General features: G+C 42.6%; 1 protein-coding gene across 3 annotated transcripts in view; it reads left to right on the top strand.

The window, feature by feature from the left end:
- The window catches only part of ITSN1 (intersectin 1), a 152,995-nt gene that overhangs the window by 107,357 nt on the left and 26,935 nt on the right, over window positions 1-18,703 (top strand). For 2 of the 3 annotated variants that reach the window (XM_054973363.1, XM_054973364.1), the window contains exons 28-29: window positions 1,190-1,381; window positions 1,681-3,112. In XM_054973363.1, the coding sequence (XP_054829338.1) occupies window positions 1,190-1,381; window positions 1,681-1,682 (194 nt within the window). In that variant the 3' untranslated portion in view covers window positions 1,683-3,112. Of the gene's footprint in view, window positions 1-1,189; window positions 1,382-1,680; window positions 3,113-18,703 lie in introns of those variants that run through there. The other variant, XM_054973365.1, reaches the window with a different exon arrangement.

Raw genomic sequence — 18,703 nt, 5'->3', positions numbered from 1 at the left:
AATTCCCCACAAACCCCACAAACTGACCTTCCCAATGTCCAATACCCACCAAATTTGCAGGGGACATAGTCCTCACTGTCCTCTGAAGACTCCCCAAGTTTCAGAGAGATTGCACCCCGGGAGAGGCATGATCCATGGGTCCTTCCCTTTGTTGTCATTTTCTCTTCACAGCTGCAAAAACGGGACTCTCTGCTGGAAGGCAGTTACTTTGAGGGGTTACAAACTGACCTTACCAATGTCCAATACCCACCAAATTTGCAGGGGACATAGTCCTCACTGTCTCCAAAGACCTCTCAAGTTTCAGAGAGATTGCACCCCGGGAAAGGCATGATGCATGGGTCTCCCCCTTTGTTGTCATTTTCTCTTCACAGTGGCAAAAACGGGACTCTCTGCTGGAAGTACTTTGAAGGGTGCTTCCCTTCAAAGTAGGAAAGCCAGAAGGAGTTCAGACAGAGTTCAGTCCCTGCCGTTGCCAGGGGAATTGATTGAAAGGCCCCATACTGTCTGGCTTGATGAACGGCTGATGAAGGCGGCTTGCAACAACCACTTGTTCATTTAGAATGGAGCCTCACAAACAGCTTGTTCGTGAACAGATGAATGGGCTGTTCGTGGGTTTTTTCCATTCATAATGCTGTTCGTGCCCATGTCTAGTCATGACCCCTGTCCACATGTTTCAGCTAGACTTTCTTGCCTCTCTTCTAATCATACATTTATTCAGTTACATATATATTTATCTGATTCCACACATGAAAAAATTAAAAACTTTGGAAAACTACTCTGAAGAGGTGGTTCATGTTATCACTGGTTCTCTTCTCCTCCCCACCCCTGTCAGTTCTATACACAGCTGGCTTCTGCAGCAGACATGCAGAACTAATTCTCTTTGAGCCTGGTCCTACAGAGGAGATTGCAGAACAATGTAACTGTACATGCATAAGTGAGATTTACTGCTTAGGTTGAATAGGCTTGCATGTAGTCCCTGATGGCAAAAAAGTTGCTAGAAAGCTGAGGATTGTCACTAACCTCCTGGCTTGTTGTTTGATGAAAGAGTACTACTGTGCCTGGTACTTAAAGCATTTCCTTATCAGATCAAAAATTTGTGAACCAGGACAACTTAAGTAGGTGTTTTATGGATAATTTGTTCTTGTTCAGTGGACGTTTTCAGTCTCAAACACCATTTGTTGTCTTACAGTGTGCCAAGTCATTGGTATGTATGACTACATTGCACAGAATGATGATGAACTGGCATTCAGCAAAGGCCAGATCATTAATGTCCTTAATAAGGAAGACCCTGACTGGTGGAAAGGAGAAGTGAATGGGCAAGTGGGTCTCTTCCCATCCAACTATGTGAAACTGACAACAGATATGGACCCAAGCCAGCAATGTAAGTGACTATTTTCTCACAGTAGTTGCTTACATAGTACTTTAAAACATGCAGCATTGCTGGTATTCTGCTGTGTTTTGCAGAACTTGGAGCTTGGCCACTGCTATTGCCTAACTCTCTTTGAAGACCTTCTGTATTGCAAGCCTAAACATGTGTTGGTTTTTAGTTCCATCCCCCTTGTAGCATGTTACCTTTTATCATTTTTGCACCATGCTGTTTACATGCCTGGCTCATTTTCCTAGCTTGAATTTTGCTCATTGTTTTGTTTTGCTTATGTGTTGTTTTCCTCCTTTTTCTAGGAATCATATGTTGTCCATCCCCCACTCAGGCTTGAAAGTCCTCAAAGAGACCCACTATCCCATATCACTGTCCAGAGGGATGATGGGAGATGCAGCCTTGATCATGTGACTTCCAGCATGATCATCTACTGCCTTCTGAGTAGAAGAACACACTGCAGAGCAGTTTACCTCATTTTACATTAGTTGCATGTAATCGCAATGTTTTTATTTAATATCTACAAATATAGACGCAAAATTACAAAAATTAAAAAACACAGGATAGTGGGTCCTTTTGTGGCTTTCATAGTTATCCATCTTTTTCCCACCTTGACACAGGTGCTTTAGTAGTACAATTATTATGAAATGTCTATTTTATCCTTTTAAAGGAAAACCTTTTGTCACTGCAATTTTGTTATTGCAAAAAGACCCACTATCAAGGAATGCTGCATGTGCTATTAAAATTGTTCCAAATGTTCATAAATCTGAGACTTGTATTTTGATTTTTCACTTGTCCAATGTTGTTGGTGTCTTTGTCTCTTTTTCTGTTCATGTATTATTGAAAAAAACAGGATTTAGTCTGGTTTAAAGGAAATTAAAATGTGCTCAGTCACAAATTCTGCTAAGGTAGTTTGTTTCTTGTACTGTTGTGTGTTGGTTGGTGTTGTAGTATATGTGTGTAATACATCATGGACAGAAGAAATTAATTTCCTTTCATGTACAAGAGAGAATATCCATGTATAATACAGTTAATCCCATTATGGTATATTTTGCACACTTATTTGTAAACTAAACATAGTAAGCACCTTTTGTTCTGTGTCTCAGATTTGATTTTTTTCATTTTCATATAAAATCAGTAGACTACAACACTCATTCATTTTTTGAGAATTAACATGAAGTTTTTCAAGTTAAGTTTTATTTTCACTTGCTTTTTAATGACTATGGAACAGCATCCCTTGAACAAGTAATCTTGACAAAAAGAATGTATAGAAATATCTTTCTGCAATTAATTTCCAATGTTTACATTTTTTTAAACTAGACTGTGGAATTTATACAAGTAATATTAAATGGAGCTTACAGTCAGATTTATGTAGATGCTCTGTAGTCTAAGCTATATTTGTCTTTCAGACATTAGTTACAAGCTTTTAATGAAGTGCCTGGTGTGTCAAGCACACAGGTAGATAAGCCCTATGCCTCAAGCACAATATAGCAACTCTACTAATGACTTTAACATTTTCTGTTTATGTATTTCTTCGATTCCTAAATTTATGCTGGTAATGTTGTAGAATTCTTTTTATCTCCATTGATGTGGTGCAAAGAAAAAGTGAAGCTCCTTATTCAATTGCACTTCAGTATTTTCATTGATATGAATGTAAAATATATAAATATATAAAACCTGCAGCTTTAACAACTGTAATACAGCCTTTACAATTAGCTACATGTATAGATAATTAAATTCTTCATATAAAATTTAGAATAAATGTCTCTGTGTTCTTGTTGGCTGCGTACATAATTGAATTTAGCAAGTTGCATTAACTAAAAAAGAATACCGAAATCTCGGATTTCACCTACTAAAGGTCAACTGCAGCAGTGCCTTTTACACAGCTGATAACTGCTGATTTTTCAGACTGCTTCTCAAACTTTGGGGTTTCCTTAATAGCCAATTTAAAATGGTTGATACGGGTTTTCTGTCACTTACTAGTACTCTGCTGACCTGTGATGGTGCTGGCTTTTTTCCAGCTAATTCTGTTTGAGATCACTTGAATATTTACTCGTTCTGTGTAAACTGTTTTTTCTCCAGAATCATGTACATTATTGTACAGTAGAACATTCTGTAATGATACCCAGATTCATAGCATTTAAAATATCATTATAAACCTTTAGCACGCTTATGAAAACATCTTAGTAGTCATGGTTATCCTTTTTCATTTATTCTCCAATCATCCTTAACTTGCACTGTCCTTAAGGGACCATGCTATATAGAAAGCCAGCATGGTGCTTTAAGAACAATAAGAGCCTGCTGGATCAAATCAGCGGTCTATTCCAGAATACTTTTTCACACAGCAGACAACCAGTTGCCCTGTAGGCTGAAACAGGGCAAAGAAGCCCTCCCCTGCTGCTGCCTCCCAGCATTGGTATTCTCAGGTTTGCTGCCTCTATAGATGGAGGTTCCCTTCAGGCACCATGGCTAGAATTCATTGATGGACCTCTCCTCCATGAATCAGTCTAACCTTTTAAAGCTAGTTATGCTCATGGGTATCACTACCTGCACGGGCAGTGAATTCCACAGTTTAATTGCTCATTGAGTAAAGGAATATTTCCTTCTGTTCATCCTGAAACAATTTCCCAACAATTCATTTGGGTGCCCCTGAGTTTTAGTATTATGGGAGAAGGAGAAAAAGCTCTCCCTATCAACTTCCTCCACCTCATGCATATTTATTTATTTACAGTCTGCCTTGCTCACTGAGACCTAAGGCAGATTACACTGTGCAAGTGAAATACAACAGGTAGGACAGTCACTGATCAAAATACAATAATGAACAATAGGACTTTCTGTGAGCAGATACAATAGGAAATGGTAACAAAATTTGAAGCAAGCATAAAGCCAAGGACAAATGAAATCTTTCTGAAACAAAGCATAACCTCCATCATGTTTCCCCTTATCCATCTTTTTTTCCTAGACTAAAAAGTCTCAGATTCTTAAACCTTTCTTCATAGGAAAGTACTCCAACCCCCTAATCATCTTGGCTTCCCTCTTTTGTACAGAAATTGTGGACAGAAATTGAGCTTTGATTGGTATACCTGGGTTCAGATCCTATTAAGCCATAAAAATATTGTATAGCCTTGGGAAAACTATATTTTGCACCTCAGTTAAGGAATATTAATAAACTTCACAGCTAGAGAGTTGTGAATGTAAATTTACTGTACATTATTGGTACTGTTAATTATGCAAAAATACAAATATTCATAATAAACTATATTTAACCACTAGCACACAGAGAGGAAGAAGCAGCGCAGAGAGAGAGTGTAGATTGGGATATAGCTTTGTAACCAGAGAGGACTTTCTTAGGGTACCATCATTTGCATAGTTATATGCATAGTTGGTATCCATTAGAAACAAAGTGGTCTTAATAACTTGATATTGTTGAATCCTGTGCCCTGAAAGCTTGCTTGGCTTCATCTCTTGGCTCCTTTGGACTTATTGAAAAGAGCCTTTGGAAGTGGCTCTAGTCATTTAAGTTATTTTGCTACTTGTCTTGAATTTTGTTTTTATTTTCAGTTGACTTAAGTTTTATTGTTACTGGTTTTTATTATGTTTTGTGAACCACGATGGAGAACAGAAATATAGTAGATATGAAATCAGTTTAAAGGAGTATTTCCCTCATCCTCAATCATAGGAATATAATTGTTGTTCTTTTACTACCTTAAACAATTGGCCAATAATCTGCCAGTTTGCTCTCCTTGTTCCCAATATGACTGGCACAAGCATGTCAAGCTCCTTTCATCCAATGATCTTGAGCATTGGATAAGGAGTCTTTATTTCTTTAAGGAAAATATGGTGGAGAGATACTTGGCCAAAGCCAGCATGATCCTTGGGTTTCTACCAACAAATAAGGACTGTGTTGTGTTTCGGTATGGTAGGAGGTAGTTTAGTTAAAATAAGAGCAATCCACAGTTCACAATAAAAATTGTACTGAGGGCATTCCAATATCATATGGGACAAAGAATTGACCTTTTCCAAGTTGCATTGACAAAGTCTGTCCGAGTAAGGTATATTACGGTATCTCCCATATAAAACTACTGAAGGAGCAGCATTCAGACATACGAGCATGAATGGTCTGCAATAGCAAGAATCTGTTAAGAGTTTAATGTAGGGTGGGATTTGTGGAGATGGAAGGATGCCAAAGAACTGGGTGGAACCTACTCTCCGAGTATGTATAACTGAACTAGATCTTTTATATGTTTCTTGATAATTAATAATCACTTTCCCCAAGTCTCAGTATGTCATTCTTTACTAAACTGAGGCTAAATAGTTTCTTACCTATTTTTTTTTGCATCCAACAGGAATAGTATTGGTCTTGATTTAGCTTGTAAAGCAGACCATCTTTGTGGAGAAGATCTTTAGCCTATGTTTGAACACATGCAGCCATGCTGTGGCTTCAATAGTGCCCAGACCCAGCTGTAATCTTAAAGCTATCCCAGCTATACATTTTGGGGTTCCTGTGATGCATCACAGAAAATGCAAAGTGGATAATCTAAGTTCTCATTTACTTGGAGATCCATACTGAAACTCCATAAAAGGAGTTACAGAAGGATCTTCATATTAAATACATGCAGACCTCCTGGGATATATTTGTCTCCCTTAGAAAAAAAAGAAGTGTTCAATCACTGATACTGAAGGTTTACTTTTATTTGTTACAACTTTAAAATGAGATTGCCAGTTAAGATGGGAAGCAAAGACGACCCCCAGGTATGGAAATTTGGAGACTTGTTCTAATTGAACACTGCCAATTCTACTGAAGGGGTAATTTTCTTGGCTTTGGAGAAGACCATAACCTTCGATTTTGAATAGTTCATCTTGAGTTCTTCATCTTTACCGTATTTTGAAAAGCAACTTAAAAGTCTTCTCAGTCCAACCAGAGTGTGGGACATAAGAATGGCATCATCCACATAGAAGAGTAAAGTGAATGCCTTTGAGGATAAAAACAGAGGATGGAATTCTGCTGAGGAAAGGGCAATGACAAGGTTATTCAAATATAAATTAAAAAGTAAAGGTGTTAAGAACCAACCTTGCTTCACTTCTGTATCAATAAACACAATCAAAATCACCGTGTGTGAGTTAAAAAACAGCCCACCGAAATCCTACAAGACTGTAAGAATTAACTATGCTAAATCTCCATTAGAAGTATCTGATGCTAAATATGTTGAATAATTGAATCTCAGTGAATGTTGCTATGAACAAGAGAGTTTAATAAACCAACAACCATAGCAAGAATGATAAAGAAGCAGGCTATACAAAATCAAGTACCACACTATAGGTAGTGGATTGGGATAGTGGAAAGTGGTGGTTTATTGATTTGTATAGGCATGATTTTGCCTGCTGTGCTTGCTTATTGAGGGAAGAGTCTATGTTATTCTTGGAGTTTTTCTAAAAGAAATTTACTCCTTTTGCAGCTGAATTCCTTCTCAAGAATCTGACTGCATATGCTACATTGTGTATAATTACATAAACATTTGGAAGCAAGAAATTGTAATGTTCCTGATGAAGATTACTTTTTGAAATGAGCTTGTTACTGTCTCCCCATAGTGTAGTAACAGCTAATGTGTCTTTTGACATCTTGAATATCTGAGTATGGCTTGGTATATAAAGGTTCAAAGGTATTGGATAAGGAATATAGAGAAGTAATAAAATTGTTCTTTAGGTTACTCGAGGGGAGTGTTCTCTCTCTTTCCCAGAATTCTTCAGAATCAGACATCTTAATTACTACCTCCTCAATGGTGGAAGGCCATTGGATATGGTGTGTAAATGCCTGCTTATCAGTTAGATGGACCAAATGCTTATAGCACAGGGGTGCGAAGCCTGAGTGAAATTGGGCTATGGTCCTCCCATATATTCTTTCATATTAACTCTCTCACCTGGATTGAAATGATCTGCTGTTATGATAAAGTAATCAAACTGGCCCAAGACTAAAGAAATTAAAATCACCTATTCCATTAATTTCTCTTTGTCCATTTAAGATGACCATCTTTGCAAGGAAAAATCAAACAATTTAAGACCTGCAGCATTAACTATCTTATCTTTGGATAACCTGTTATACAAATAAGGGAAGATAGTTCCTTCTAGCCTACAACCTAGCTATTTTTGGATCAGACACTCATCGTCTTTACCGATTCTAGCATTGAGGTCACTTGCAATAAGAAATGGATAATTATGGAAATGATGGGACAGATTATCATAAATTTCCAAAAAAAGTGTCCGAACATGTCAATTTTGAGTTGGTGGGCTATAAGTTGACATTACCATGAAAGAGAAATCAATCGTTATCAAAGCCAAACTCAGGTCAAAAGAGCCCACCACTTCCAATCCAGAAGTATTAAGGGCAGATGAAATAAGGCAGGTCAACAAGCCTTTCAACCTCCCCCCATTCTCCCCCTTTTGGGCCTTTTGAGAAGGTAATATATCCTGGGGAGATGATTACTTAACCAAGTCTCTTGTATTAAGATAATATCCAAAGTAGATAAAAAAAAGAATTAACTTCTGAAAAGAGACATTTGGTGTTCCAGCCAGGTACATTCCAACTTAGTATTTTAATATTGCTACAAGCGTATTGTCATTGACTACCAGGAGTGGCATTTTCAGTTTGATTGGCTGAAAAAGCAACATTCAGATTCACAGAGCGGATTTGAATTTTAGGTTCAAGGGGGATTGGAACCGAATAGTCAGATGTTTAAGCATCATGAGAGTTTTTTTTACAAGGAAGGGAAAAATCCTCCCATGGCTTTACAAAGGGGGAGGAGGGTCCCTTTTCTTCTGGTTTCCTTATAGGTTGTTTGCTTGTCTCTCTAAAATGTGGGTTATTGTATGATTGTAATATAACAAGTTCTGCACTCTTACTATTATTCATATCGTTATTTTTGTCATTATTAGACAGTTTGTTTTCCTCTGTTGAATTTTAATCAAATGATCTTGTAGTTGTTCAAATCTCTTAATAATACTGATCTGTTCTTCAATAGAGAGGGCTTCAAAAGAATTTTAAAAACTTTTGTCAATAGCATCCAGATCAATTTCCTCTGCAAGTACTGGAGTACAGTTTTGAATTTTTGCATTTCAGGCACTTTTCTGGTCTCTTGTATGATGAGTGGTTCAGTTAAATCAATCAATGGAATTTCTGGGGCTTAGGGCATGTCTCCTAGCTACTAAGGGTCTGCTGCTATCATTTTTATATAGTTTAGATTCTTTTTAGCGGAAATTTCAAAGAACCTGGAAGGGAAAAGAAGAGTTCCTACAGTTGTTTTAAGGGGATGTTGGGGAAATATGCCATGACCAGGGGTCATTTCCTAGAAAAAGAACTGCAGGAACTCATTAGCATAACTCATTAGCATATGCCACACCCCCTGACATCACCGGAAGTGTGTCAGAAGGCAACATCCACCCCTCAGGCCCCTTTCTGCAAAAATCTCCAGGTATTTCCTTAAAGCAGAATGAACTCAAAGCAGCTTACCCTCCTCTGGAGAGCCAGCCCTGCTTGCACGCAAGTATGCACTCGCTCACTCTCTCACAAGTAAAGCAGCAGAGCAGAATGAATCCAAGCAGCTTACGTTCCTTTGGAGCCCAGCACCACTCAGCTTGCACTCATTCACTCATTTTCTCTCTCTCCCCCCCGCCCTCACGAGTCACGAATGAAAATAAAGCAGCAGAGCAGAATGAATCCAAGCAGCTTACGTTCCTTTGGAGCCCAGCACCACTCGGCTTGCACTCATTCACTCATTTTCTCTCTCCCCTCCCCTTCACGAGTCACAAATGAAAGTAAAGCAGCAGAGCAGACTGAATCCAAGCAGCTTGCGTTCCTTTGGAGCCCAGCACCACTCGGCTTGCACTCATTCACTCATTTTCTCTCTCCCCTCCCCTTCACGAGTCACAAATGAAAGTAAAGCAGCAGAGCAGACTGAATCCAAGCAGCTTGCGTTCCTTTGGAGCCCAGCACCACTCAGCTTGCACTTGGAGGAAAAGGAATCACGTGGGCAGGGCCAAAACCCATGTGACCTCTTTTCAGATCTACCGGAACGCCGTTCCTGTGCGTTCCGCCTCCAAATGAGCCCTGGCCATGACTATGAAACTGCTTTCTATTTGAAATGATTAAGGATGGAAGATTTAAAGAATAAAATAATAATTTATCTGTCAGAATGAAGGTTACTAGACAAATTGTAATAATATTTCAAATCAATTGAAGCAGGGTGTAAATTCAGAAGAAACACTAAATATTCCTTTATGAGCCATTTATTACTCCAATTAATAATTTTCCATCTAAAGCAATGAATATCCAATGCAATTCTACAGGGGTCAGGAGCAGAGGAACGGTCTTTTGTAAAATTACATTCTTTCTCCCAATTTTTCTCTGCATTACTGTTTAGAATTCAAGTGGAGAGATGATCTGTTCTTCCATAAATTAAAGTGTCTGCAGTAAGAAAAGTTTGCAATGCTGATAGATTCAATATTGAATCTCTGTTCTTCAGTATCTCAGATTGGTGAAATGTGTTTGTTCTACAGATCATCTGAATTTGTGGCTGCCTCTTTAGTCTATTTATTTATTTATTCATTTCATTATATTCACTGTCCGTCTTCTGTGCAGCCCCACATGGGGGGGACTGCGCCTGGGCAGGCCTGCCGACCGGATTTTTCTTTTCTAGCCAACGTCCACTAGGGGGCGCACGTACGCACCAATGCGCATGCACGGCTTTTCCCGCCCGAGCGACATTGGGCAACGTCGCCCCCTTCCCCTCAGTTTCTTCTTTGCCGCCGATCGGTAAAGATCTATCTGTCCTCTGTGAGAAACGCCATTTTGTGAGGAGATCGTTCGTTTTCTTCAGAGATGGCTGAAAAAGCTTTATTTAAACGCTGTTCGACTTGTTTGACGAAGATGACCAGAACGGATGGCCATTCCGTTTGCCTCGAGTGCTTGGGTGAAGGACACATCGTTGAGAAATGTGAGCATTGTCAGCGATTTACGCCTAAGGCCAGGGCTGAGAGGACGAATAGATTGAATGCCCTACTCTGGAGGAGGGCTATGAGGGCATTGGGAGCCCCGGATACCCCTCAAAAAAGACTGCCACCAGTAAGCGGGACAGTTGAAGCTCCCTCGGCCGTACAGTCTGTCCATAGCTCCATTCCCACCCCTCACTCCCGTTCTTCGGATCGGTTCCAACGAACTCCAACTCCGACCTCGGATCCGAAAGACGCTTCGGGCTCCACTTCGGATCACGCGAAACCTCCGCAGTCGGATCCGACTCGGAAGCAACAATATCGCTCCAAGTCCCCCTCGAGGTCGGAACCGCTGACTATGTCGACTCCAAAGGTGCAGAGGACTTCATCGGATCCGAACATCCCAGCCAGATCAGCTTCTAAACCGTCGGATCCGACGCCGGAACCAACATCATCGGTTCCGAAGCATACGGAGCCGACTTGCCCCAGCCTCGTTCCGAAGCCTCGTGCCAGGTCGGAACCAAAGGCTTCGGATCCGTTACCTACTTTGACACCGCCGGATCCGATGGACCGGAGTCGAAGCGCCAATCAGGGCTTAGCCTCCAAGGGCGAGAAGAAGGCCATAAAGAAGTCGAAGCACAGACAATTGACTTCCGTCCAGACTGATGAGGTGCTCTGGGAGAAGCCCACGACTCCTTCACCGCACCTGTTGTCTCCGTCGTACCATTCCTCTGATGGTGACAATGACCTGCCCGACGCTCCACCTCGTGTGACCCATAAGCGGTCTTCTGGTGACTATGCTGGTAGAGAGGATCTACCTTATCGCTGGCCTAGAAGTGGATATGACAGGGAGGGCTCCCTTTATGCGAGGTCTCACGGATCCTATTCTCCATCTTTTGGCAGAGAGTATTGGGGTGATGCTCGGAGTGAGTTCTCCCACTATGGTTCTCCTGGGCATGTTTCGCCCTACCGGCAGCCTGAGCCTTACCAAGGTCCCAGCCCTAGCCCTCCGTCTGACCTGTCACCTGATGACATCATCATTGGGACTGGTCGTATCTCGCCTTCGGAAGATTACCGGCTCTATACTGAGCAGATGATCCGAATGGCCCGTTCTTTGTACATTGAGATTTCGGCTGTAGATCCGAAACCAAAGGATAAGATCCTGCAGTATGTCCAGTCTGGGAATCCTCCAACCATTGCATTCCCGTTCACTGAAGGTTTGGTGGAAATCATTACCGCAATCTGTGACAAACCGGCTTCCGTTTACCCGACTTCTCGTAAATTAGAAGCTCTGTATAAGACAAGGGATGACGTCTGTACGTATCTCTTTGCACATCCACCGCCTTCTTCCCTCATTACTGAGGAGATGCAGACCCGTCAACGCCAAAGGTCCTATGCTGTACCCATCGACAAAGAGAGCAGGAAGCTCGATTCATTGGGCAAGAAATTATATTCGTCTGCTGCCCTGACACTCAAAATCTCTAACTACTCGGCCATCATGGGTGCTTATCAAATTTTCCTATGGAATCGCATGGCGGTCTTCATGGAAAAGCTTCCGGCAGACCAGAGAGTGTTGGCGAAGGTAGTGCTTGATGAGGCTCTACGACTGTCACGACAACAGATAAATAATGGCCGCGACACGGTTGACACCTCTGCGAGGGCATTGGCATCATCCATCGTGCTCCGCAGACACTCGTGGCTTCGCACAACTGCACTGCCTGTCGAGACACGAAACAAAGTGGAAAATCTGCCCTTTGAGGGTCAGTCTCTGTTCTCATCTAAAACGGATGAATACCTGTCGCAGAAACGTAAAGATCGGCTGACAGCCCGTTCCTACGGTATTCTCCCAACCAGGCCATTCACCGAGAATCAGTTCCATTATCGTTCCTCGCAGGGCTATCGTGGTTGACAGCAGAAATACCAACCGTATCCACGTTATGGGTCCTACAGGCAGTTCCAGCCGCCTGCGAGATCTTTCCAGCGCCGGAGGCCTAGCTACCACCCACGTCGCGGTCAACAAGCCCACGATGCCAAAGAGTCAGCAACTCAACCTAAACAGTTCTGACTAGAATTTGAACAATCTGTCGTGTTTGGAAACAGATTGGCTCAGTTTGCCTCAGCATGGGCAGAGATTACGTCTGATAGTTGGTTTCTTAACATTGTTACAGTTTGTTATAAAATTCAGTTTGATGTTTCCCCAGTGTTGTCTCTTCCTGACCACTCAGTACATTCCTTTTCTGATAAGTTACAGGCTGAGGTTGTAGCACTGCTGGAGAAGGGGGCCGTACAGGAGGTACTCCCTCAGGACCCCCTCTTGGGTTTTTACTCTGGGATGTTCCTTGTAGACAAGAAGGATGGAGGTGTACGACCCATTTTAGACCTGAGAGAATTGAATAAATTCATTCTTGTAAAGCGGTTCAGAATGCTTACCTTAAATACAGTCCTCCAATTAAGGCCTGAGGACATGTGGTTCACCGTCCTGGATCTCAGGGACGCATACTTCCATATTGCCATCCATCCTAATCATAAGAAATACCTTAGGTTCCTTTGTAACAATAGGGCCTACCATTATCAGGTACTCCCTTTTGGACTGTCAACAGCCCCCTGGGTTTTTTTCTAAATGTATGGCTGTTGTAGTTGCATACTTGAGGGAACAAGGTTGTACCATCTATCCCTATCTTGATGATTGGCTTTTGGCAGCACCCTCTGCTGATGCACTCCTGGCCCAAATTAATAAGGTGATGCTTACCTGCTCCCGGTTAGGGCTTTTGGTTAACCTCAAAAAATCTAACCTTACCCCATCCAGGAGAATACTGTTTATCGGTATGGAACTGGATGGCGATGTGAATAGAGGTTTTCTGCCCAGGGAACGTGCACTAAAGATTGGCAGGATGGTGAATCTCTTTTCGAGATGTAGGTTCCAGTCAGTAACGGCTATCCAGAGACTACTGGGCCTTATGGCCTCTTCTACGGCAGTTACCCCTATGGCCCGGTTGCACATGCGACCTCTCCAGCTGTGGTTCCTATCTGTTCATGATTTTGAACACGAATCCCAGAACAAGCGGTATTCCATCCCTAGAGAGATTCTCCGTGCTTTATGATGGTGGCTTAGTGAGACTAATCTCCTTGGGGGTGTTGCGTTTGGGTCCATCCAAATCAAGATCACAATCTTGACTGATGCCTCCACGATAGGATGGGGAGCCCAGTGTGGTGCCCTTAGGGCACATGGGGTTTGGTCGGAGCAGGAAAGGGAAGATCACATTAACCTGCTAGAATTGAGAGCGGTCTGTTATGCCCTTATCGCATTCGCAGACACGCTGTAGCAGAAATCCGTTCAGGTACGGACAATTGCACCATGATGTTCTACCTGAACAAGCAAGGGGGCACTACCTCCAAGGCCCTCTGCGACAGCTTGGCATTATTTTGATAGCAGCACTCTGCAAACACTACAAATGGTTACCCTTTGCCAGAATATGCAGGAGGTTTTCCCTGCTGGTCACCAGATTTAAATGTATGGTCACTACAGGGAACCTTTGCATTTGGGAATGGGCCATGGACAGAGGCGTGTTCATTCATGCGGTCCATATTCTTGGCACCAGCAATGTCATCGCGGACAAACTGAGTCGTATGCGATCCGAAAGCTACGAATGGACCATAGCAGACGGCTACCTGAACGCCATCTTTTTGGACTGGGGGTTCCCAGACATAGACCTCTTTGCATCAGAGGTCAACAAGAAGGCCCCACGATTTTGCTCCAGGGGAGGTCTAGGTCACCACTCCCTCGGGGACATGTTCCAGATACGCTGGACAGGGCACCCACCTGTTTTATGCCTTCCCTCCGTTCTCGCTGTTGTCTCATGTCGTCAGCAAAGTTCAGAGGGATGGGCCTCACATGATTCTAGTGGCACCCTTTTGGCCCAGACAAGCTTGGTTCCAACATGTCATGCAGCTTTCACGGGGGTCATATTATTGGTTCACTCTGAACCCGGACCTTCTGTCCGACAAAGGGGTTTGGTATCACGACCTACCCAAACTGAGCCTCACTGCTTGGCACATTCTGGGTTGGAAGGGATGTCTGACAGAGTAGCTGAGATTTTGTTGAATGCACGTAGGGACACTACTCGCAGGTCATACTCTGCTAAATGGAAGTGTTTTGAAGCATGGGCTAATGACAAAGGGGTGAATGTATGGGATTGCCAGTTATCGTCTGTGTTTGAGTTCCTTCTGTCTCTAAAGGATGGGGGACTCTCTAATTCCTCTATTAAAGTTTATTTGGCGGCTATTTCAGCCTTCCACCCTAAGATAGATGGGAAAACGGTTTTCTCCCACAGTATGTCAAAATCTTTTTTAAAAGGGTTGTATAACATGTTTCCACAAGTCCAGAAAATTGTTCCCCAATGGTCACTGCAAGTAGTATTGGCGGGGCTTATGAAATCGCCCTTCGAACCGCTGGCTACTTGTGAATTAAAATGGTTGTTCTGGAAAGTGGCTTTCTTGATCGCCATTACATCTGCCCGCAGAGTTAGCGAGTTGGTGGCCCTAAGGTGGGATCCTCCCTTTTTGAAGGTCCATCAAAATAAAGTAGTTCTGAGACCTGACCTTCGTTTTAGACCCAAAGTCTCCACTCAATTTCATACCTCACAAGACATTGTCCTGCCTATCTTTTTTTCCTGACCCTTCTGATAACTCTGAAAGGGCATTACATTCCTTGGATGTGAGAAGGGCTATTTTATTTTACCTTCAACGTTCTTCACAGTTTAGATGTGCCAAACAACTGTTTGTGTGCTATTATGGGCCCAGGAAGGGAAAAGCTGCTACAGCTCAATCAATTTCTCGCTGGGTTACTCAGACTGTTAGGGCTTGCTACTCGCATGCTAAGTTACCTTGCCCTTTGGAAGTAAAAGCTCATTCTACCAGAGCGCAAGCTGGCTCTGCGGCCTTCCTTAGGGGCGTGCCCTTGCAAGACATCTGCAGGGCTGCAACGTGGTCGTCTTCTGACACGTTTGCTAAGCATTATGCACTAGATGTGTGGGAAAGGAAAGAGGCTGCTGTTGGTCAAGCAGTACTTCAGTCTCTTTTTCAATGAGAACACATGCCCGCCTCCTGGGTAAGTGGCTCGTGAGTCTCCCATGTAGGGCTGCACAGAAGACGGACAGTGAAAACAGAGTTGCGCTTACCGTAACTACTGTTCATTGATGTCTTCTGTGCAGACACACAACCCTCCCTCCTACCCCGCTGTGTTCTTCCAGATAATGTGAAGGCATTCGGCGGCAAAGGAGAAACTGAGGGGAAGGGGGCGACGTCACCCAATGTCGCTCGGGCGGGAAAAGCCGTGCATGCACATTGGTGCATACGTGCGCCCCCTAGTGGACGTTGGCTAGAAAAGAAAAATCCGGTCGGCAGGTCTGTGCAGGCGCAGTCCCCCCCATGTGTGTCTGCACAGAAGACATCAATGAACAGTAGTTACGGTAAGCACAACTCTGTTCTTCTATTCCGTCCTCCCCACGAATGGTCTCAGGGCGGATTGCATCCATTAAAACATAATCACAATACAACAAGGATTTATAAATTCATAAATGCATATTAAAATCACAGTTTACGTATAAATAATTTAAAAAGTATCAAGAGGGTGGCAACCACAGTATAACTTATCTCTGCTCAATAAAACAGAATTCTAAAGCAGAATGGTGGTAGAATTCTTTAGAAGATTGTGGGCACTATCCTCATTTATATTATTCAGTAAGAGATGGATGGATGGATGGATAGAATTATTTATGGACCATATATGTCTAAAACTTAGATCTACGAAGGGAAAGGAAACAATATAGACATGTACATTTGCACGCACGCACACACAGCAAAAAGCCAAGTCATTATCTCTAGGTTGGCATAATGCCCAGATCCCATTGTCAAAACATGAAGAAAAAAACTTTTTAAAAGCGGGGGAGGGAGGGAGGATTGGAGGCTGCTTGTTTCCAGATTCATTTGTAAATATATAATTGCTTTTATATTTCTTCAAATGGTCAGCACAAACCAATGAGGTAAGCTTCTGCTGCCTTTGATTTGTAAAACTTCTTAAATTGATTTTAACACTAGATACAAAAGATGGCAGGATACTTGATGTAGTATTGCTGCTTCAGTTCTCTTAGAAGAGCTTTTGCTTTTGTGAACTGATGACATAATATTGACACTTCTTTAGTATAATCTGGGTAAAGCATGATTCGCTGTTTATTAGGATCCCAATACAAGGCCTGTTGCCAAATGTAAATGGTGATCTCTCACCCCCATTTGTAGAAACTGAACTATTATAGGAGCTTTTTTACTTGCACTGCCTGGTGCTCGAGGAATCCTGTAGGTTCATTCAATCTACAACTGATAATCAGCAGGAAGCTGCAGAACCTCACAAGTAAAGTCTCCATGAGTTCAATCAACCTCTTCTGTCCTGTCTTTTCAGACTCTTCTGATAATCCAAGAACTCAATTAATTAGTTGCTTGACATAAGTCTCTAGATGAAAGATTCAGTTAGAGAGAACATTATGTGAAGCTGAGACAGTAGTCTCATGAGTAATAGTTCAGTCTTCCAAGGAAGCAATTTTCATCTCCATCTATTGAATTTGTATACTGATATCTTCAGTCAACTCCCAAAGTTGTCGAATCAACTTATCAAATTGCCTTATTGTTAGTGGAAAGTTGTTTTAGTTGCTTAGATTGTTTTTCTAGCTGAGCCCCCATATTTTTCGACAGCAAAATTACTTTTCTTTGAGTTTCCACACCAGCTCCAGGGGAGGAAGGGGGAGCCATCTTTGTAGCTTTCACCTTACGGCTCATAGTTGAAAGTTATAAGCCCACTTATCAAGTTGAAAGCAAGAGAGAATATATAACAGTACATAAGGCAAATTGCTGCTGCATCAAAGAAGACAGGTCCAAATCAATGCATGATGCACAAAAGAGATGGGAGTGGCACAGAGTTGCTTCTGATTACTCTGCCATCTTCACTGGAAGTCATCATAGATCTATAAGGGGGCATTATAATAGTGGCTATTTTATTTTCAATCCCTTCCCTAAAAATCCCCAGAACAGAGTTTGCCTTTTTCACTGCTGAGGCAGCTGACTTAACACTTTCATTGAGCTATCTCTTCTGACTAGACATGGGCATGGACCGGGAAAAAGCCACAGATCATTGGTTCGTGGTCTGTCACATTCCAAGGACCACAGATCATTCATGGTTTGTGGCTGTCCCAGGTTTGCTGGCTCTCCTCCAGCCACCCTCCAAGTTTGGTCAAGATTGCATTTCGGATGTCTGAGTTACCCACAAAGTGGCTGCTCCCAGGAAACTTCCAGTACATAGAATAGGTACCGCAAATGCCAATTGACTTGCATTAGCTTGCAGAAATTGGCAGAGCCCTGGGCTAGCCCAACACCCCACAAACAAGAATTGAAAGAGGGGAAAGGAGATAGAAGAGTGAGCCCTCAAGGAGCCCAATAAGCTTGCACCCAGAGCCTGACTGCAGCTCTGAGACTGGACGGGGCACAGCTTTAGGCTATCCCACTGCCCCACAAGTAAATAAGAATTGAAAGGGGAAAAAAGGAGAAACAAGAATGAGCCGTTAGCCGAGGAAACCCAATAAGCTTGCACCCAGAGTCTAACTGCAGCTCTGGGTTGCAGCACTGCCCTAGGCTAGCCCACCGCCTCACAAGCAAATAAGAATTGAAAAAAAAGGAGAAACAAGAATGAGCCCTCAGCCAAGGAAACCCAATAAGCTTGCTCCCACCTAGAGCCTTGCTGCAACACAAGCCCCAGGCCTCCTTCCGGCGAAATCTGAAAAAAGCTCCCACAACAAGCAGTTCTTCCAAGCTGGTAAGCAGCTGGAAATTGAAACCGCAGCTCCACGCTGTGTCTTATATACTAAATGCTCACATAGAGAATAATGGGAGCTCTCTGGTTGGCAGACAGAGATGCCTATCAAGGTTTTAAGGGTAAGATTGGTATGTTTCAATGGCGGCAAAAGGTCTGCGGGCAGCTCCTATGTTGCCTAGGGAATTGATTGCTCAGCACCAGGATGTCTGGTTTCACAGACCAATGGACTGGCCAAAGTTTGTTATGCCCGTGAAAAAAGGCGCATCCCATGACCTGCCGGTTTGCGAATGCCAAACCGGCCCGGTCCGTGTAAAATTTTGGTCCATTTTTCAGTCTGTGCTCACCTCTATTTATGACCCCAAGGTCTCTTTCCCTCTCACTCTCCGCAAGTTCAGACCCAATTAGCATATACTTAAGGTTGGGAATTTTTGTTCCCGTGTGTATCACACTTACCTAAACTGAAAATTATTTGCCATGTTGTTGGCCAC

The sequence above is a fragment of the Eublepharis macularius genome, chromosome 3 (assembly GCF_028583425.1).
Source record: "Eublepharis macularius isolate TG4126 chromosome 3, MPM_Emac_v1.0, whole genome shotgun sequence".
NCBI classification, from domain to species: Eukaryota; Metazoa; Chordata; class Lepidosauria; order Squamata; family Eublepharidae; genus Eublepharis; species Eublepharis macularius.
The sequence above is the reverse complement of the archived record's forward strand: the minus strand, read 5'-3'. Positions and strand labels throughout refer to the sequence as shown.